Raw genomic sequence first — 23023 nt, 5'->3', positions numbered from 1 at the left:
TGGAGAATAAAGTACTTTACATTTAATGTAAAATCGCTGTCTTAGTGCTAGTGTTGAGTGTAATTCTTGCCTCGACTGAGTGTCCAACCCACACCACTTCCTTGACGTGGGGACTTATCTCGAGCTTGGCAGATGAGATACTTCATCACAAACATAACGGATGTCCCTTCCACTGCATTGCAAGTACCACGGCTATAATGCACTTGTAAAATGGAGGACGGGGTATCCTCCACGTCTGTGACAGTGCAGGCATCTTTCAATCTCTAAAGAACGCCTTTAGCCCTAAACTGCTCTCCCCGCTATCTTTAAGGTCAAGGGATAATGGTGTGCACGTAGTGCTCCGTTTGGGTGCATTATTAGAGCACCCGGGACACTAGAGGCAAACAAGTGGAGCCGAGAGCCGGTTATTGCTCTGGGATTCCCCCCAACTCCCAAACCAATTCCCACGAGGTGCACAGTCAGTTCTATGGACTCCCATTTTAGGAGCGAAAGGGAGAAAAATAGTAGAAGAGCACAAGGCTGAAGGCAGAACATCTCTGCTGGTAGTGGGGGCTGGGTGACGGGTGTGACCTTGTGCCCAATCTCAACTGTCCACTGCTAAAGGTTGTCTGCCTAACTGTGCGGATGTCAATCAATCAATAAAATGATATTTCTTCTGCATTACATCCCATACAATATATAAACTATAATGAATTATACAGTATACAGTACAGTTGAACAACTCAATAATAGATTGTGGCTTTTGGAATGTTACTTGAACTTCAATAAGCGGCACTTCTGGGCAGAGGTAAATTACTACTGCCGCCTCTAGAGATTCAACGTGTTTCTGTCTTGACTGCATTTAGTTGAAATAAGACTTCACTTTGTGCCTTAGCCTGGTAAATACGGTAAATAAAATATCAGCATTAATTCTTGCTTTAGAAGGGTATGCAGCTTCAATTATAACACTGGGACCAGATGTGCGATAGTTTTTGCATGCGCAAACTAGGTGTGGGCGGAAAATCCGTTCCGCTCGCGGATTTTGCGGATTTTCGGGAAATCCGCAATCCGCGAGATTTGCGAATTTCCCGCAAAATCCGCAAATCCGCGAGCAGCGGATTTTGCTCGCGCTGCTCGCACTGTTAGCGTGAGTTCGCGCCCCGCGAATAAGTGCGAAATTGCAGAAATACGATCTTGGCAAAACTGAAAGTAACTACTTACCAGGTTCAAAAGTTCAGGCACATCATTAGTAGCCATTTCCTGTAGGGCTTCCTGAGGGGCCCCTCCAGAGTTCAGTTGCCAGTTGAAACTATTATGTGACCCTGCTCTGAACCTCAGAATAGTTACACATATGCCACAAAGGTCCTGAATTACAGCTAAGGGAGACAAGCAGGAGCCAGGCTGGAAGTTAAAATCCATTAATCAGCCCCTAATTCATTATTGTCAGTTGGGGCAGGGCAGGTGTTGTAACTAATTTTGCAACAATGAAAGCACTTAGCAAGTGCAAAAGATCACTAATCAGGGCGCACTAAGGAAGCAGGTGCCAGCTAAAAAAATATTCTGTGACACATTAATCAGCCCCAAATTAATTCAGGTCACTTGAGGCAGGGAAGGTGTGCTTTGCTTTGCCGAAAATAATGTACACTGGACAACCAGAGGGTGTAGTGATGAAACAGAGGGTGGCATGGGTGGGCCAGAGGGTGGCATGAGTAGTCAGAGAGTGGCAGTGGTGACAGAGAGTGGCAGTGATGAAGAAGAGTGTCCCAAACAGGCTGGACACGTAGAAACAACAAGTTCGCAAAACTTGCGACCCGACAGGTAAGTTCGCAAATTGCGAAATTGTAAAAACCCTCGCGAACTGGCAGAAACACGGGCGAACACAAAAAAAAAAAAAATCCGCAAATTCGCGGGAATTCGCGGATTTTGCGGATTGCGAATCCGCAAATCCGCAAAATTCGCGGATTGCCAATCCGCAAAATCCGCTCATGCTTAGCGCAAACGAGTTTGCAAATCGGTTTGTGCATGCAAAAACAGCATGGGTATGTACAAACCCTATTTTGTGAGTCGCAATTTTTTGCGACTCACAAATTAGGGGTTTGAGACGCGCTATTAGGAAGGGGCGGTCCCTTCCTAATAGCGAGCGCAACCCTATGTACAAATGTTTTGTGACTGCAATTGCGATCGCAAAACTCTCGCAAATTACCTCCCAATGGGGGTCACAAAAGGGAAGGGGTCCCCAGGGACCCCTTTCCCCTTTCCAAACGCAGGGGGAAATATTTTTTAAGGGCAGGCAGTGGTCCCAGGGACCACAGCCTGCCCTTAAAAAATGAAATGAAAACGTTTCATTTTCTTTTTTTTAAAACGCAACCCGTTTTCCTTTAAGGTAAATGGGCTGCATTAAAAAAAAAATGCCTTATTTAAAAGCAGTCCTAGACCTGGTGGTCTGCTGAGCCCAGCAGGCCACCATACCTGGGAGGGCCTGCCATTCCCAATGGGATCGGAGAGGCTCAATAATATTCATGAGCCTCTCAATTTACGACCCTGTAGGGATTTGCTAACCGTGAGAAAAACACAGTTGTACATATTAAATTACGGCTCGCAAAAGAGTCGCAATTTGTGAGGCACAGTTTACTTGGTCGTACATCTGGCCCTATATCTTTTCAACTACAGAGCTGTATCATGAGCTTTGTAAACTGAAGATTAAATATCTGGACCAACGTTTCAAAATCCTTGTACGAACACAAATAAAACAGTGAAGGCGACTATTACACTAAAAATGGGACAATGCATTGGTGTATTCTGAGGAAATGGAAACAATGTTGATTATGATTTAATTTTAGACTGGATACATAGGAGTGCAACTATTCATTTTGAGAGCAAGATATATGAAATTAAGTTATGTTCAACTGTGGAAAATATTGAGGTATGTAGTATTACACTGCAGGAACATTCAGGCTATATGCAATATAGTTTAGAATTATAAAAAATATATTATAACTTTAACGTAGATTACTATTCTTGAGGGCTGTAGACTCTTCTCTGGTTTACGGTGAAATCACAAATAATGCTTGAAAATAGTTTCCATTACTGTTTGCTGTCCTTTGCTTGTACAGAATATTATATTGATGCGTCTAAAAAGAAGCAAAAGTGGGGGCTACAGTGACCACCCGTCCGTGCTGATACATGGGAGAGTGTATTATGTTTCTATTCAGTTCCGTGAGAAGATTTTCTGTGTAAAACCTTGATTTTGCAAGTGAGCCCGTAGGCTTTCCTATTCTATTAGGGATGCTGTCCGTTTCTCTATTGATTTGTCTGCCCACTTGGGACTATTTCTGATTTTACACTACTCTATGTCGCTCTATTTTCTGAGAGCCTTTGTGACGATGATTCTGTATCACATTTATGTATTTTGTAATAAATCTTTGACATCTATTCCGTTGACCTAGAACTCAATTATTGAGTGGGCCCTTTATGAATTAAGTGTATTTTTGATGTGATGGGAGGTGCCTTACCTTGGGGACACATTGCCTCATGAAACTGATGCTTAACACTCTCCGATTCATCAACCTGTGGATGTTCTGTTGAGCAGTAAGTAAAGGTTTGGGCTGTAAAAATATCAGGGTTTCCCTTACCCAAAGAGCTGCCCTTGCCAACATGAAGAAGGCTTCTTGGATTTTGCCATGGAAAATCCTCAGCTCTTGGGAAGGCGAGGGTAGACATTTAACCACCCAACAGTGAACAAGGTGGAGGATTCAAGGCTGGAAACAATCATGGGGGTGGGGAGAACAGACATCACCACTGGTCTCGGACAAAGTATGGATGTAGAAAAAGATTCAACCCGCCCCAGGGGAGAACAAAGAGAGTATTCCAAGAGCATGCCCCTCCCCTCCCCCACACGGGCATTGTGGGGAGAATTTAAAAAGCCTTCCTTCCCATAATCTTTTATGTCTCTCTCTCGATGTTTTTGACCTTCAGGACTTTAAAAAAAACTAATTTCGCCCTTTAGTAATGCAGCAGTCTAAAAAATATCCCATCCTCCCGTTGGGGAAGTCAAAGTTGGCCACAGGACAGAGATCACCCTCCTGTTTCAACAAAATTCCAATACTGTTTAGCACAGCTCCCTTTTATGCTAAAATTGCAACACTGGAGGGGCAAATATGCCACCGTGCATGAAGGCAGATGTAAGTGGTCAACACTTGACCAAGACAGGAGGCACATCAAAACACAAGTGCACTCTTCAACAAGGAACAAACAAAGTCATCTCTGGAAAGGAAGGTAACTAAATGCAGTCTGCATAGAGGAAGGGTGGAGAGCAGACAAAAACACTGCCTGCTCTATGCAAGGTGGGGGGAATATTACCCCGAGGGTGAAAAGACCAACATTTGGCCACAGCCGGTTGTCATGAGCCCTACTATCATAGGGCAAGGCGGGGGCATCTCAATAACACGCATCCTCACTCTCGTGCTAGACATGGGTATAAGACCCCCAATGCACATTTTGCCATGGAGAAAGGGCAGTGACTGTCGCCCTTGGCCAAAGCCTACAGCCACGTGATAGCTGTCACCTATCTCATGCTTCGTTCAATTGCAACTGTGAAAGAAGGCTGCGATGGCTCACCTGCAGCCGCGCTCGCATCAGGGACCGAGGAAGGTTATCAAACAGATATGTAAGACATTAGAAAACTGTTTTAAAAAAAAATCTCTGTCAGGAGAATTTCGACGGATGTGACAGGGTCTACAGCACAATCCCTCAAAAGAAATAAAATTAATGTTTGAAGGTACTACTTGAACCTCACACCCCACTCCTGCGGCACTCATCCCTAACACGCAGTTGGTATACACTCATTGCAACATACAACATGGCTTCGTACATAAATAACAACTTTACTTAATGTACAATATCCCATTAGATCCATAATGAAAACACATAAACAGCCTCTATGGGGACAAACTGTCAACAAAACATATAATGCACAAGGTATTATAATACAATGCCATATATGGAAGGTCGTCTTACTTGCACGTACACCTCAACACCAAACAACATACTGGTGCTCTCATTCCAAAATGCTTTCCCAAAATACCATTAAGTAGCAGACAAAGACAAACTGCAATCTCTAGGTCTATTCTGTGCCACTCCACCTGCTTAGTCATCCTGTAAACTCTTAGCCTCAATCACACACTTCATCAGTCTCTCACCTCCACCTTATTCCACCTTCCACGAGTGGGTGGCAGGGGTGGGAGATAGGATTCAGTTAGCAGGTGGTGGGTGATGATGAGTGGAAGGTAGTTCCTTAACTAGTGAATGTCATGTATTTTGAGGTGTTGTGCCTTAGCTATTGTTTCCTTCGCCAACTTTAACTCCCTTAACTTGTTCAGTGAATATATGCATCAGTGTTTTCTGGCTCAATTTGTTTGTGGCTGGGAATACAGGAGTGTTTTAAAGGTTTATCTTTGTACTAAATATATATAACTAATGCACAGTGATAGCAAGTGTTACAGCGTTTGTGTGCAAACTGCACAGTGATCCTGCTTCATGGTTTTAATTGGATGATGAAGGTAGTCAAGGAAGTATAGATAATGGATGAACGGATGGATGGATGGATGGATGGATGGATGGATGAATGGATGAATGAATTAATGAATGGATGGATGGATGGATGGATGGATGGACGGACGGACGGACGGACGGACGGATGGACAGCCTGCAGTTTGTGCAATAATAGCCACATGTCCGAAAAATTATTTGAGCACCTTCTGAATTGTTGTGACATATTTCCTGCAGGTTTTTCAAGGGCAGAGAAGTTATGTGGGGCCTTAAAGCTTGTGCTTTACCTTAGCAAACACAGGAAAGCATTTACTCAAAAGCACAACAAAGACTTGATAAACAGAATTAGACCAAAGGAAAACTTGATCCAACTTAACTCGTGCGGTGGTTTTGTCTAAATCTGGTCACTATTTAGTTAGCTATTTAAAGCCTATAACTCATTAACACGTTTAAAATGATGCACCGTGTGTTAGGTCCGAGTACTGGCTTGGGGATTGCATTTACAAGCATGAGCTCGAACATGACTACCCCAGAGCTTTAAATGCTAAAGCACTTTTTGATGCACCAGTTTGGTCGAAGACAATTGACATTTTTTAACTGGGGCCACTCTTGCATGGTTCTCAAAGCAGATTCGAGAACCCTACACAGCAAAAAATGGAAATTGAACGGCCATGTGTGGCCAGATGACCACAGCTGGCCCTCGGGTTTATGAAAGCACACTCCAGAGGATTCAAAATGTTCTTAGCTGCTGAATATAATGAAGGAAGACACTTTTAGGCTATAGAACCTGTCAGATCTGGTTTGAAACCGAGATTCCTAGTAGTGTAGATAGTTAAAAAGTGGTGCTTGAATATTTCTGCAGACAACCACCGGGTATCACGCCAAAACTGTAGAGTTATGAATCACAAAACACAAAAAAGCCCCATTTAAGGTATCAAATAAGATAAAAGGACAACTTGAAGAAAAGTTTCAAACCGATAGGCTAATAAAGCCCCAGAAATGCATTTGCATATATGGGTTTTATCGTTACATGGCATCTAAAACGAATAAACTCTTGAAATGGGCACTGATGAATACACCTCCCCTCTCTCCCCCCCCCCCCCACAAAAAATAAAAACCTTGCCACTCCCGGTGTCAAACTTACATGAGAGTCTGACCCTTGGCTACATTGGGATGAAGGGGGCAGCAGAGCTGTTATTGACCGGATCCAGAGTTTTCACAATGTGAACATATTGTTCTTTAATGTAATTGTTGTCTCTGAATGCGTGTGTGTGTATGTGCGTGCGTGCATGTGTGTGTATATATATATATATATAAATAAATATATATATTCATAATTTGTAAAGCAATGCTTATAATAAATATATTTTTGTTTTTAAAAAATAACGTGACTTTAAGATGAATAAATAAAAAAAATTACAAACTAAAAGTGAAATATAAAAAGCACATAAATAACCTGTTTCGCATTAACCCTGTGAAAATTTTCAAATATTGAACGGGTCATTGTGAACTATGAATTCCATCACTGGAATGGCAGTCCCAAACCACCCTGTTGATCTTTATTATTGCCCATTGTTAAATAAACATTGTATTCATGGAACATAACCAAAACGTGCACATGTTAATTGCAAGTGGTGCCCATTGTTAGCTGTAACTTGCAGATAACAACACATCTCTGCTGTTAAATTAAAAATGTTATTTTAACAAAGCAGCGGCGTTTCCCAATATTTTACATTATTAACTATATAATTAGTTTTGCCCTTTTTACTACAATCCGTGTGGTCTAGTATTTGACTTATATTTTTTTTAAAAAGGTTCCTTTTTTTAAATGATTTTTTTTTCAAGATAACTGCCCCAAGAGAATCATGTTATACAAAATACATTGTAGGTAACATATGTAATACAATAATATAATGGAATACCACACTATATATTATTTGAATGTGTTCCTGATGCCAAAACAAGTTGTGGTACTACATGATAACACTGTGGTGTATTATAAGTTCCCCTTGAACTTCAAACTTTTTTTAAATATGTTATATTTCTCAGTTTAGCAGACAGTAACAACGGTGCTTGCCGAGGACATGGATACATTATATGGGGAGAACACAGTATAAGCTGACATATGCATGTAGGCACTTAGATATCACGGTCAGTGTGCACTTTTATAGCGCCAAATGTCGGTGCTGAGTCTGCCTTCTAAGAGCTACACGTGCAGCAGAACTCGAAACAGTGCCAAGGAGACGTGAAGGATTTTCTTTGCGTTATTCGAGCTGATATCAACAGCAATGTACAGATACAGATATATAGAAACCCATTCTAGAGTGCAAGTTGGTATCAAGATTCACCAGTGGTGAAGTTTTGAGTGAGTCCTGGTACCCCTCCCCTCCAAAATGATAGTCAATAGTACAGTGAACTCTGCAGAACGTGCATGCCGTGTGTTCCTGCTCAGTAGAAGCAACCAAGAACCGTTCACACTTACAAGGGGACAAGGGGCTAAACCTGAGCAGTGAGAGAAAATCACCCCACCTGTGCCTGGAAAGTGTGGTCGCAGTTATTTTCCTCATTGGTGACACTGGAGCGGTCCCTCTCGTGCTCTACCCAGTAGTTTACTGAGGCAGTCACATTCTACTGGGGAAGAACACTTTTAAACAGCATTAATGTGTATGTGTGTGTGTGTGCATGTCTCTGCCTTGTGTGGAGGGGGAGGGGGCTGCGCGCGCGCTCACGGGCGGGCTCCTTCTCCAAGGTACTACTACAATAAGGGATGTTGAGTTCAGAAAGTTTGTAAGTATTGAAAAGTTAGTTACAAATCTGACAACGAACTATTCTGAGCCTTTTTAAGGTAAAACTCCTCAAAACACATATGTGAAATCAGTGAAATATTAGATGTATTCAATTAAAAGTACGGGCAGGGTCACAGCTGAACTAAAAACCAGAGTCCTGAAAAGATTCCGTATAAGCGACAAAAGTGTAGCATTTACTAAAAACGCTTTGTTACAATCACAACTAATGGCTTTTTATTCATTCGTCCCGATATCCATTTAGATATGCATGAGCGATAAACACTTTATGTAGCGTGTGTGTATTTATTTTATTGTTATGTGTTTTTGTTTTTTTGGTGAGGCATCGCATTAAATTTCAGTACGTCCCTTTTTCGTGTCCTCAATTTTTATGTAAAACAGGGACAGACTCTCGGTTTCATTATGTTTGAAATTAAACATTTCATTACAATTAAAATCAAATCGCCGATTTGATGCCCTTTATTACAAACGGCGCTCCTGTGGCCCCAAACTCTCGAAAGACCGTGAGGAAGACGAACAAGGTTCTGTTTGGTTAAGTCGGTTTTATTACATTTTGACGAAAACATTACATTAGTAGTCTACAAAAGGCATCTTAGCCTTCAATAATTTTTAAAAGAATGTTCCGGGTTGCCACACGTTTAAAATTTGCGGTAAACAATATTTGTCCCTGTGTGTGTTTTTGGCAAAAACCGCGCTTTTCTATTTTGCTGCGTTTATATTTTACGCCCAACTGAATATTTGTGTTGTGTGTGCATTTATAATTTATATATTTTGGAAAAGACGGTGCATTTATATTTTTCGCATAATAGTTGTGCAATGTGTGCTTTTTTTCATTTTATACATTTTTCGGAAACGACTTATAGGAGTGTTGGGGGAACACTGTCTCTGCTCCATGGAAGAGACGCGTGTATACTCTGAGAGGGCGGTGTGTTGGTATTTTGCAGAGGCGATAGAAATGTTGATACTTCGGACACGCTTCCTCTCCCGCCCCCGACTCTTTCCACCCACAACAGAGGACGCAGACGCTGGATTCTTGGACATATTTTATATTTTTAATGAGAAAATATGATTTGGACGGCTAGTTCAGGGGAGTCGTGCAACACGGCGTGAAACACTCATGCAGAGGGGGACATGCTCTTTCTGTTCTGTACAAGAAACACCGAAAGGAGCGCGCGCTCCGCACTTTAAACCTTGTACTTCTGCACTTGCACTGGACACTGCGCACAAGAACACATTTTATTTCATTTTAAAACATTTCTTAGAAACGAGAAAAAAATCGAGCCATAAAAAAGTGCATTTCTGTACACGTTTTGTAACGAGTCCTGTTCAGAGAACCTGTAGGGACTTGTCGGTGGGCGGGACATATTGCTTATAATTTACCCCTCCTGCCCCACAACTTTCTGCGACATTACCACCCCCACTCCCTCTGCTCCACGCCCGCGTCCTCACTTTCCTTTCCCACCCTTCAACTCCCGACTCAGAGGCAGAGTCCGGCGCGGAGGAATTCAAATCGTGAAATAAATACTGAAACATTCTTTGCAGTGTGAGACCCCCTTGTGGCAAAGGAGCCCCTGAGGATGGGGGGGAGGGTGGGGGGGGTGCAGTTAGTAAAGACCAGAATTCGCAAACCGTCGGCAGCATTTGCACCAGGGCCCCGTGTCGGTCCAGTGGAGTTCGAAAGAAAGTGGGGTTCAGGTCAGATAGGGTCTCCCTCCGAGTGCGGGGCTGAGGGCACGGGTCGCGGGGTACGGCCCGGAGGGAGGGCGGCTCGGGTCTGATACTGAAGGAAGGGTCTGAGGGCGCTGGTCTGCGGGCAGCACGTGTCTGGTGTCCTGGAGTGCAAGGGTCGGGACGCACCTTTCGGGTGTGAAGGCACCGCAGACCTTGGGGCAGCGCACCCCTGCATGGCCAGGAAGGAGGGCAGAGTAACAAGGACGCGCGCTCGAGGGCGCACACTTCCGGGGGCTGGTCTGAGGGCTGCAAGAGTCTGAGCGCAGGGATGAGGGAGCCGTGAGGCTGGCGGAGGGCTCGGCCGTGCACGGACTCCAGGGCACAAGCTATGGCCACAGGGCAGAACTGAGGACGCACGGTCGGGGGGGGGGGAGGGGGGGAGTATTGGGGGTGCGAGTAGGGCAGAGGGCATCGGGTCCAGTGCTGCTGGCTTCCTTACCCCCAAAGACACTTAAAATTCACCGCACAAATACACCCTCTGCCACCAAACATAAACATGGCCCTCAAGGGCAACGGGCAGAATCCCCGCAGTGCCCACCAGCTCTCCTCCCCCCTATTTGCCGCACACAGACAAATCTGGTGCCACCTGCGTTCTCTTTTCTTTCAGGCTTGCCTAAGGAGTAGACATTTACAAAATAAAACATCGAATAGTGTGCCCACGCATACGAGTGGTTGTACCAACAAGCAGGACACATAGAAGCAGGAAGCAGTGGCATATGTTTTTAAACTTTGGAACAAACGTACTTTTAACCCTGGCCTCCATTTTGCGCAACCCTCAAAGCTCAACTTCGGTGGCCTGCACGGTACAACCTGCTTGGAGTACACCGGGGTGGTTAACCAAAGCAGAAGGGGCGGGGTGGTGGGACGCCCAAATAATCTCCCTCCACCCCAGGGTGCAAGAGGGTCACGCTGCAAAGCGCATTTTAAATAGATTGGGTGCACTTGTGAAGTGTCTTCTGGGATCAGCTAGAGGAAGGAAAACCACGCAGTAACACAACATATTTAGGAAGTCCACAACAAATCACAGGGGATACGGCTCGTTTAAGGATTCTCAGATTAGAGACCCCTGCTGCCCGGGGAGGTCCTGCCCCTACTGGTTCCAGCCATCCATGTCAGGAGGCACTGCCCCCTGGGTCCAGTAAACTGAGGGGGCTCTGCCCTCTTGGTCCAGTCATTTCACGGTTAACTACCCCATGAGAGGGTCCTCTGCCCCAGCCACGTGAGAAGACACAGCCCCGAGGAACAGTCATGGGAGGGTCTGCTGCCCTCTGGGAACAGTCATATGAGGGTGCTGCCCCTCTGGTCCAGGTATTTGATGGGGCGTGTCCCTCAGTGAACAGTCATTTTATGGGGCGCAGAATCTTGGGTCCAGTCACAAGTGGAGGCGCTGCCCCCCATCCCGGTTCCACTCACAGGAGGCGCTGACCCACCTCCCCACCCATTGGGTCCAGACTCGTGAGCAGGCGCTGCCCCCTGGGCCCGGACCCCGGTCAGTGCACAGCCACGGACAGCAGGATGGAGGGCTGGCTGCCCAGTGAGTCACTGGGCGCCGAGGGGCTGCTCTGGCTGCTGACGCTCTGCGGGGAGGTGGGGCTCAGGGAGGAAGAGTTTTGGAGAATGGCCGAGATGGGCCCCGACAGGCCCGAGGTCGGGGAGGGCTTGATGGGCACGGGGATGGCCGGCAGTGTCTGCCCCCCGTGGCACAGGGGCTTGAGGGGCACCCCGTAGGCGCCCATGCTGTACTCGCTGCCCCCGAGGGTGTCCATCATGCCGGAACTGTACATAGGGGCCCACCCCGCCCCCAGGTGTCCGCCCAGGTGCCCCGACAGGGGGTAGGCCCCGGGCACGGGCTGCATGGCGGAGAAGGCCAGGCCCCCGGGCATCTTATACTCGCGGGCGATGATGCTCTCGATGGCGAAGGGGTGCTTGAAGGTGCTGGTGGGCGAGCTGCCCAGGCCGTAGCCCCCCGGGGGCAGGTGGGCGCCCTGCAGCGCGCTCAGCCGCAGCTTGGCCTGCTGCTGCAGGTAGTGCGCCGCCTCGGAGGCCTTGCTGGGCGCCAGGGAGTCTGCGCGCAGCACCTTGAAGCGCTTCCGGCGCCGCAGGAAGCTGCCGTTCTCGAACATGTCCCCGCAGCTGGGGTGCAGCGCCCAGAAGCTGCCCTTGCCCGGCTGGTCGGGCCGGCGCGGGATCTTGATGAAGCAGTCGTTGAAGGACAGGTTGTGGCGCAGCGAGTTCTGCCAGCGCTGCGTGTTCTCGCGGTAGTAGGGGAAGCGGTCCATGATGAACTTGTAGATCTCGCTCAGGGGCAGCATCTTCTCCTGCGAGCTCTGGATGGCCATGGCCGTCAGCGAGATGTACGAGTAGGGGGGCTTCTGGTCGCTGTACGTGTTCCGGCCCGGGCGAGGCATGCTGTGCGCTGAGGGGAGCCTGCGAAGGGAAGCAAACACAGGAGGTTAGTGGGGAGCTGGCAGGGAGTAGGAAACAATACTGAAGAGTAACAATACCTGAGGTTATGAGAGGGCAAAGGCGGATATTACGAATGTTTATGTCTGGGGACAGGGCACTTTTAAGACCTGAGAAAAGTGGGCAACTGCCCAGGGGCATCCAGTTTTCTCACCCCTGCCCCGGGAATTGAGAATGATGGGCAGAGCAAACACATCTTTATTGATCCAATAATTATGCCAATTTTAACTCGTGCGCTCGTAGGGAGCGGTGGCAATCAAATTAAAACCCCATTCTTTTTCTTTTTCACTCTCACATCTTGTGCATCAGCCTCACCCCTTCACTGCTTCTCTAGATCTCGGCCACTTCTCTCCTACTGAGCAGCTGGGGCCTTCATGCACTTCTGGACTAAACCCACTTCTGAAAGTTTATGGTTGAACTCTATTTTATTTCCACACCTCCACCCACCTACAACCTGCAACTGTGGGGAGGCAGAGGCTTGGGCAATAACAGAATGACACTATTTTCGAAAAGTTTAAAGTATAATTCTCTATTCTTTGGCATCAGAGGACTTACATTTTCTGATAATGGGTGACACATGCAAGTTGATCTGAACAGGAGGCCCAAATTATGTCTTTCTGGGCCCAGAGCTCCTCAAGGAAGCACTGTCTGGTGCTAGGGAAATACAGGGGTTAGAGAGAGACCTGGCCAAAACTGGGAGGGGGCAAAGCAGAGATTATAAGGGAGGAAGAACTGTGAGAAGGAAGGTAATCAGACGTGGTATGGTTTGAGCCACCTCTCCCTTACTGCTTCCCCCCTGAAGAGTCACTCAGTGTCGTTGCATTGGAGGCGGCCTTCTCACTGCCTGTCAATCAAACATGAACAGTTCTTCCGGGTCTAATAAGAGAGTCTAACCTCTGCTTTAGGAAAACGGCCTGGGTTAGGAGACGTCAAAGACCGAAGTTAAGGAGGACAAAGACATAGTATATGGGGGTGTAAGGGCAGAGGTGAAGAGGAGCGAGGCCGGCGCTTTGGAGGGATTAGAGGCAGAGGTAAAAAAGAAAACATGGGCAGGTAATACTTGGATGCAAGGACAGTGGTAGAGGGGAGCAGGGGCAGGTGTTAGTTCTGGGAACAAAGACAGAGGTAAAAGGAACACGAGCAACTATCAGGAGGGAGCAAAGGCAGAGGTAAAACGGAAGAACGAGGTTATGTAATAAAGGGGTTCCAATACAGAAGTAAAGGGGAACAAGGGCAGGTATTAGGAGGGAGCAAAGGCAGAGGTAAAGGGAACACCAGCAACTATTAGGAGGGTGCACAGGCAGAGGTAAGGGGGAATAAAAGTAGAGGTGGGGTGAGCTACGAATAGGAGACACTCAAGGAAGAATTGTGATTATAAAAGTAACGAACAACAAAGGTGTGTATTGGGAGGGTGCGAGGACCGTGTTTTTTTTAGGGGGGGGGGGGGGCGGGAGTTACACCAGAAGGTACCAGGGACCAAGTTCAGAAGTAAGGAGGGGCAGAGGAGGGTTTAAGATGGAACTTGAACAGCAGAGCGAGGAGGAAGAACAAAGATTTTGGGGGATGAAGGACAGATGTAGAACATGGGTTGGCAGAGAGCGAGGGCAGGGATTATAATTAAATGAACTAGGACAGAAATTGAGAGGGGACAATGACAGGGTTCAGCGGGATCAGGAGCGGGTTATGACCGACCTCTGGCGTTTCTGAGAGGAAGCTGAGAGGGGAGGGGACAAGGGTTCGAGGGGATACTGAGAGGGGCAGGGACAAGGGTTCGAGGGGATGCTGAGAGCGGGAAGGGGCAAGGGTTCGAGGGGATGCTGAGAGCGGGAAGGGGCATGGGTTCGAAGGGATGCTGAGAGAGGCTAGAGTGGGATGCGAGCACCGAGGATATGCCTTGGAAGTGAGATAGGTCAGAGAGAGTAAGAACAGAGAGACCCGTGAGCTTGGGACGGTTTGTCAATATTCACGGTTTGGGAGGAAGGTATGAAACAAGAGGAAAGACACAACATGACACCTCCCTACTACAAGTAGGGCCCAGGCTTTACACAACAACACTTACAAAAAGTTTGACTTTTATTTAAAAATTGGACACATTATTTTCCTCTTTTTGATTTTCTTCTGTATTTAGAACTGCTGCAGCCATGTTCAGCTGCTGGCCGCACTAGAGTTAGGTTTACTCCGGGCACAAGGCAGAGCGGACTGGTTCTGATACATGTAGGCCTCTCTCGGACCCCTGGAAGGAGAAGAACTTTGAAGTACTTCCCTTCCCTTCAGATTAGCACCAGGAACAGTGAAAAGTGTCTGATGTCCATTCTCGAGACACTCAAACACTTTGTATGATGTCACCCCGAGCACAGACTCCTCTGGCACCTGCGAGTGAACTCTAAGGGAACTGGGGTCTCAGAGTGCACTTCAGAGGCGCAGGTCTCTGAGCGGAAACTCTGGAGACACATGGAAGCTGACGCTACACTCCAGAGTGCCTCCCCAAGAACACACTTGTGCCCTCGGAGGCCCGGGGTCGAGATGTACACTTAAAAAGCACGCCTCTGTACACTTCAGAGACACGGCGGTTAGAATGTGCACTTAAAAAGCACGAGTGTGCACTTCAGAGATAGGGGGGTTGGCATGTGCACTCCAAAAGCGCACTCTTGTGCACCTCAGAGGCACGGGGTAGGAATGTGCAGTGTAAAAGTTCACTCTTGTGCACTTCAGAGGGACGGGGGTCGGAATATGCATTCCAAACACATACTTGTGCACTCAAGAGAACGGGGTCGAGATGTGCACTCCAAACACACACGTGTGCACTTCAGAGACACAGGGTCGAAATGTGCATTCCAAACATACACTTGTGCACTGCAGAGACACGGGGGTCGGAATGTGCAGTGTAAAAGCTCACTCTTGCGCACTTCAGAGACGCAGGGGTTGGGCTGTGCACTCCAAAAGTGCACTATTGTGCAGTTCAGATCCACGGGGCTCGGAATGTGCAATCTGAACACACACCTGTGCACGCAAGAGAACGGGGTCGGGATGTGCATTCCAAACACGCACTTGTGCACTCAAGAGAACGGGTCGGGATGTGCACTCTAAACACACACTTGTTCACTGCAGAGACACGGGGTCGGAATGTGCAGTGTAAAAGCTCACATGCCCTTGTGCACACTCCAGAGTCTCGTGGATCAGTGACGCTGACGTCTAGGTATGCTCACCGAAGTGCAGGTGTCTGAGTGAGCACCACAGGGGCCTGGCAGTCACCTCCAGAGCTACAGGTGACTGCAGAGCAGACAGGCGCAGGTGTCTGAGTGCGGGAGTCAAAGATACCTGAGTCTGAGTGCGCGAGCCAAAGATACCTGTGTCTGAGTGCGCACGCGTGCGTCATGGGTCCCTCAAGTGTTTAGAGGCCCTCTACAGAGTGTACGCACTAGGGGGCAGATTTACAAGCCCCTTGCGCCACTTTTGCATCACTTTCCCCTTGTTAAAAATGAAGCAAAAGTGCTGCATGGGGCTTGTAAATCTGCCCCTAGGAGCGCAGTTCTCCACACGTAGGGTGAATGAGTGCGCGGGTTTGTTGGGCTGTGCATTCCAAAGAAGATACTGAGTGTGCACTCACGGGGCACTGAGGGCTGCGTGTGTTACTCGGGCTCTGCTGGGTCTGACTGCAGAGGGGCCGGAGTCTGAGAGGACAGCCGAGAAGCACGAGGGAGTGCCTTTGCTTTCCAAAGGCTCTTGGCCCCTAGTCTGCGCCCTGCTGGGCCGAGGAGTGCGCTCTGTAAGAGCAGGGCTCTGCCGCGCCCTCTCTGAGGCAATGAGAGCCAAGCAGAGGCGGCGCAGAGTGCCGCTGTATTTGTATATCGAACCCACACATGCGCGGGCCCGGGCCGGGGCCGAATACCCGGGCTGCTGCAGACAGAGGCCCGAATGCCCGGGTTGCCGATGACCAAGGCTGCCTTGTCTTGATCCCAGCTCACGCCTCTTTTCTCCAGCACCATAAACTTCATGCCTCTTTAGCACTCTCTGGCAGGCTCTTTTTCCCCCCTGCATTCCTTTTTTGAGCTATTTTCCCTGCCTGCATCTCTCCTTCTCCCTGGTTAAAGTCCGATGATGGAAAACGAGTCCCGGGTGAACGAGGACTGGCTGCGCTGGGGCGACGCGCGTCTGCGCCTGTTTATAAGGGGGGAGTCTTAACTTAGAGTTCTCCGAGCTACACACGGGACAGCTCGGACCTCGGTACAGGCAGCCCCAGCTCCCGGTTACCGAGCCGTCCTGCCTTCAGCACCAACTCGGACAAATTCCGTGTTGGTGACAACAGGCCCAATGCGCTGCACTGTGCCGCAGCCGTTCATAATAGTCATCGCCCTCGCCCCCAAAGTGAGTGAGACCTCACTATCTAAGCACTGTTGTAGAGTGCACCCCGGGGACACAAGGGGTTCATTTAGGCGCAATGGGTTGGGGTGGTAGGGACGTACCCTGTGTATCTGTGTGTGCAGAGCAGCGAAGAAGACAGGGAAACTGTGTGCAACAGACACATAGACAGCCAGAGATGGGACACGGCAGGTGCAATGCAAGGTGCAGGGAGAGATAGCGACAAGTCACCAGAAATAGACATAGTGAGGTAAATGGAGACACGCAGGTAGACAAATAGACGCAACTAGACAAATGTATAGACACAGACGAGCTATCTAGATGGATGGATAGATAGATAGATAGACAGACAGACAGACAGACAGACAGACAGACAGACAGACTAGATAGACAGACAGACAGACTAGATAGATAGATAGATAGAGAGAGAGAGAGAGAGAGAGAGAGAGAGAGAGAGAGAGAGAGAGAGAGAGAGAGAGATAGATAGATAGATAGATAGATAGCCCACCTTATGGTTGCTGTAAGCCGGCTGTCCTCATCCGGAGCGTGAATCGGTCGCTTTACTTTCTCTGGGTTTCTTCTGTGTTTACTTCGTATCCGCCCCCTGTCGCTCTCTGGTTTGGTGCCTTGGATTAGCAGAGTTGTTCAGCTCGATCTCTCAGACTTGGACCCCTGGACCTCCCAGGGTTGCTGTGCGGTATTCTTCGAAGCTGGGCCCCTCATTTCTCTAGGATGGATCTAGTCGGATAGAGACCCTAGATTTCTCTGAGTTGGTCCTCTGGATTACTCAGGAGTGATCCCTGTGCCCCACGAAGTTGGCGCACTGCCCCACTCAGCGGATTCCCTGGATCTCTCAGAGTTGACCCTCAGAAACACTCGGAGCTGGCCTCTCGGAGCTGGCCTCTCGGAGCTGGCCTCTTTGAGTTGGCCTCTCGGAGCTGGCCTCTTTGAGCTGGCCTCTTTGAGCTGGCTCTCGGGGCTGGCCTCTTTGAGCTGGCGTCTTTGAGCTGGCTTCTTGGAGCTGGCCTCTCGGAGCTGGCCTCTTTGAGTTGGCCTCTCGGAGCTGGCCTCTTTGAGCTGGCTCTCGGGGCTGGCCTCTCAGGGCTCTAGCAGGCTCTGTCCCCTCTGCGGCCGGCCGGCCGGGCCCGCGTCCCTTTAGCAGTCAGCTGCACGATGGGGTAGACGGGGCAGGATGGAGCGGCCGGTGAGTTGTCCAGCTCCTGAGGGTGTGAGCTCAGTGCGGGCGGCGTCTCCTCTCCTCGTCCTTCCTGTGAGCATCTGAGAGCTTTCTACGGTGACAGGGGCAGAAGAGCCCCCTGCAGAGACAGCCTCAATTAATGTGCACTTCTGAGCTATCAGATGACAATCGCCCCGGAGGGGGAGGGCGGGGGAGGGGCTGAGGAGAGAGCGAGAGGAGGGAGGGGAGGAGGCAGGCTCCCCTTCATTTACACTTCTTCACACGGACACCTGGCTCGAGGAATTCACGTCCACGCCAAGACTGGAAACGTCCCTTCCTCAGAACGGGCGTGTGCGTGAGCCCATGTGCGCCGTGCTTGAGTGTGCGCACGTGCTGTGCTTCAGTGTGTACGCGTGTGTTTGTGTAAGCGTATTTGTCTATTTGCATGTAACTTTGTGTGCGGGTGTGTGTTCTGCATGTGTGTTAGTGAGAACGCGAGAGACTGAGCGAGGGAGTTAGAGGAGGCGAGTGCGCAGCGAGAGGCTCCATGTGTGCGCATGAACATTTGGATGCGCGGATATGTGTGTGCACTATAACGGTAATAACATCACCTGTCATTTACAGCCACAGAACTTCATAACTGCATTTAAACCATGGTATAACAGACTATTTTTTTGATAATTTAGTGCAGTATGTGTGCTTAATTTTTGTACATTTTGATAATGTTTGACGTGTCTGTGTATGTAGTTGAGCTTGTGTGCTTAAATTAGTTTTGGCGCTGTCCGTGTTTTGTGTGCTTGTATTTGTGCGTGCGTCTTTCCTGTGTCGGTGTGTGTTCTTGACCGCGGAAGTTAAACCGAGATGGTTTGGTGGTGGATTCTATTCGGTCTGAATTGTACTCTGGTAATTAGTAAGGGATCATTCACTCCTTATTAGCTCCTGCCCACCCTCCCCTCGACCCCCATGGTGAACACTCCTCAAACGAGAGCTTTGTGTACGTCATACAACGGCACACTCACCCCCGTGTTCACTCGCCTCATGTTTAAACATGTTCTTCATGTTTTCATAACGTTTCAATAGTAAGTCAGGCACGCACCCTTCTTTAAGCTGTAGTATAAAGTTATGTTTGTTTTATGGCACCGGCGTCTTTATTATTTGTGTGTACATGGGTCTTACAAAACAACCCCCACCAAGCTCACAGGCACAAAGGACATTGATTTTAACTCTAGATGTTAAATTAACCTTTAAGTGTCTGTTGTAGCGCTGCGTCGAAGATGAAACTTCAAGGAGTTCTCATAAGTCTCCTGTATGTGTCCAGACCCTGTAGGATGCGTGGTTCAGAAGGATTCACTCCATTCCGGATTCTTTCCGTCCACCGTAAGTTCTCTTTGCCAAGTTAAAAGCTATACATTGCTGCATCGGTATTCTTTTGGGAGGGAAAACCTTCCCAAAGCAATCCTTAAAAATAACATTCCTCTATTGCTCTTTCGTATACATACATTCCATAACACTTCCCAAAGAGTGAACTAAAATGAATGATTGACTTAATGGGGCACATTGTAACGTGTCAACCTAAACAGTGCAACAAAATTCACAAGCAAACCTTGCCCCCTTCCCAGACAGTCGGTAACACTCACTGGCTGGACTATGTAAGCCTTCTTTACATTGCCAGTACTTACAGGGATCACACACAGCTACATGTCCTACATGTTAATTATTTTCTTGGTGGGTTTTCTGTGTTCACGAATAAAGCAGAACATTTTTTGCAATGTTGTTCTTCACCCTTTTGTGTGATGACATATCCACTTATTTGACAGCATTAACATTTTTATGTGCCTAATTATGTTAGCTAAATACAGCCCACCTGTGCATTATGCGTGCTTTTGTCCACTTACATGTGTGAACCAACTTTAGGAGTCCACTTTTCAGTTCTGGCCTCACCAGCCTCATGTTTTCCAGATAAAAAACACAATGAAAATACATGCAGACATACAGGGTCTTTTAATCAGCCCACTTGCAGCATTGGTTTGTTCAAGTGGCTTTCAGACTTTGTTTCCATCCCCCGCAGCATTCATCATAGTGCAATGGGTCAGCCAACTTCATCTATTTGCTGTCTTGTGAGTGATAGCATTTCACCATTTCACCTATGAACAGATGCCTGAAAAGAAACATAATTTCACAATTGTTGTGGCCCACTCCTATATTTTGTAATATTTCTGCCAAATGTGTTGTGCATAATGCATTTGTTTGCCAGTAAAAATGAACCACTGCACGTGCTGCACATTGGCGTAGGTCCGGCCTTTTGGCTTTGCCAATGCCTGTTCTACAATGCATTCAGTGGGCCCACTGAAACTACTGTATTGCTTTTGCAATATTAGAATTTCTTTTTCCATTAGGGAGGCATTTTCATTTTGTATGTATTTTCAGTTTCATCTTAATTACTGTTCTACACATTCATCAATAAAACACATATTTTGCAACATTATTCTGCATCCTAACAATACTTTACACAATTAGTTTATTCACTTTAACAATATCCACCATTTTGTATTTTAAATTGTATCAGTTAAAACCGGCAGCTCTGAGCCTTCTCTGTGGCCGAAGTAGTTCCTTCTTAACATAGAGTGGCATTCATTTTGGTGTACAGTATGACATCTAATCATATTTTAGTAAATAGTAAAGTAAAATGACTGTTTATTATTTGGAGAGCTTATTAAAAATTAGAAAGATCCTTGAAATCATTTATTCGATTTGTGAAGAAGTGAATTCAAATGATCGATCCATACCACTTCTCTTTGAGTCTAAATATGTTTTCAATTGCCCACTCTCAGTGGGATTATAATTACTTCTAATATTTTGAATCATACATCACGTATCCTGTGGTTATTTCATTGAAAATGTCAAGTGGATGGTGATTTTGGGCTATTAAGCACAATATTACTTTTGTATTAATTCCAATGTTAATTGACAATGTTGTTTCCTCCACATAGAGCTGATTTCTGTGACATTTCCTTGTGTAAATAAAATGAAGAGAAGTAGGGTATATATCACATAACAGAATTTGTTTGCTTTTCTAGGGTGTTGAAATTCATCAAGGCAAATTCATTCTTCTGTCTTTCAGCACAAATAACATTTTTTTTATTTTGTTCTCTCTTAAAGGCAAACGCTGCTTAATTTAGTTTGGTACTAACTGTTCAGGCTGACCATGTATAGTTGATAGACTCTGCATTTCATTTAATTACTCATTGTAGAGTAGTTTATGGTATAAACATATGTCATCCATATATTCAGGTTGTAATAAGGAATCTCTTGAAACCTGAGAAACTGAGATCAGGGCTTGTCTAAATCTTCTTGTGAGTAACCTTGTTCATTGCATGTTTTCAAGTTGTTATTTTTTTAAAACATTTCCATCTGATATTCTGATTGAATTTCATCAGTTGACTTCAGGCCAACCCCTTGGCTAATGCTTTTGAATTATGGGTCTTTGCTAACAGTTAATTATTTCTACCTATTGACTTTCAAAGACATTCACAAAGAAAACATGTCAATCGAACCGAATATTTACATCCAAATAATTTATAGATCAATTATCTAGTGCAGTCCGGAGTGGATTTGGTTACATTTGTGTGCACACTGCAATGCATCCTCTGATGTCCAATTTAAAATTACAAAATACATAATGAATCCGCATCAAAGTGATCATTTATTAGGTTATCTGTTTTGTTTCTATGCATGTATGTTTCTATGTGATATATCTATTGCAGCGCTACCTGAGGAGAAAGGCAGAAGAGTGCTGTGCATAGTCACAACAAGTATACAGTCAATGAATGTTTGGAGAGGTAGCAGATATGTGGACTGGTAATGCACTGTGATGCAGTGTTCTTTTCAGAGGTGCACCTTCAGCTCTTTCCTAACTTAGAACAGCACTGAGCGGTCCTAATGGATGCACGGATATTGTTACAGATCCCAGATGCACATATTCGGATAGCCTGCTGCCTTTCTTTGTTATAATTTCTTAGTCTGCCATCTTATGAGGGCCTGACTGCAGGTTTGTCAAAAACACCAGTGACCGAGAGTTTGTCTGCAAGGTAAGTGAGAGTGCTGGGTCATGATGACTTGGTAAATGATGCAGCTGTTTTTGAAAATGGCGAGGGCTAGCCTGGGAGCCAGTGGAGTTCCATCAGGGTGGTGGTGATGTGATCTTATTTCTTCAAACCCTGGGTGAGAAGTGCTGCATTGTCTAGGACGCCCTTAATAGGTGCCATTCTGGAGTCTCTGTAGATCATGGGGCATGGCATTACCGCCATCTAGATACAAGAGAACAATGGCTTGAGTAGCAGTTCTGAAGTTGATTTCTGGAAGAAATGGTTTCACTTTCTTTAGAATTGAGAGCTGGTAACTGGCTGTTTTTGTTTTTTGTTTTTTGGCAATGTGTTCCATGAGGGTGAGATTGGTGTCCAATGTAAATCCAAGTGACTTGGCATTCATTGAAAGTTGGGGTTTGACACCATCAAGGTTCATGTCATTGAGCGAACATTATACTGCTTCTTGTTTGTTGTTCTCTGCAAATAATCACAGGAATTTTGTCTTGGCTGGGTTAAGCTTCAGGTAGCCGCTGTACATCCAGGTTCTGGATGATGAGCAGGGAGTGTTTGAGGCATTGGATGTTTGAAGCAGAGGATAATGTCAGGTAGAGTTGCAAATCATAGGTATAATGATGAATCTCAATGCTATTATATGCGAGCAGAGCACCCGGCGGCTTCATGTAGAGGTTGAGGATGTCAGGAGACACCATGGAACCCTGGGGGACTCCACAGGTGATAAGAATCTTTTGCTCCTTGTCAGTGCCCATTTGAACAAAGTGTTGTTGGGTGCAAAGGTATGAGTAGAACCAGTGAAGGACAATGATGGTGAATTCCATTTGAGACTCTAGAGTGCAAATGAAGGTAACACGGCCAACAAT

General features: G+C 46.8%; 1 protein-coding gene across 1 annotated transcript; it reads right to left on the bottom strand.

The window, feature by feature from the left end:
• Nucleotides 1-11528: 11528 nt before the first annotated feature.
• On the bottom strand, nucleotides 11529-17749 carry FOXB1 (forkhead box B1). Its single transcript, XM_086958650.1, has 2 exons — nucleotides 17392-17749; nucleotides 11529-12488 (listed from the first exon to the last, which is right to left on the bottom strand). Exon 2 carries the CDS (start codon nucleotides 12467-12469, stop codon nucleotides 11552-11554), a length of 918 nt encoding a protein of 305 aa, XP_086814776.1. The 5' UTR covers nucleotides 12470-12488; nucleotides 17392-17749; the 3' UTR covers nucleotides 11529-11551.
• Nucleotides 17750-23023: the final 5274 nt, after the last annotated feature.

This window comes from Lissotriton vulgaris, chromosome 2_1 (assembly GCF_964263255.1).
Source record: "Lissotriton vulgaris chromosome 2_1, aLisVul1.2, whole genome shotgun sequence".
Lineage (NCBI taxonomy): Eukaryota > Metazoa > Chordata > Amphibia > Caudata > Salamandridae > Lissotriton > Lissotriton vulgaris.
This window is presented reverse-complemented; position numbering and strand designations above follow the sequence as displayed.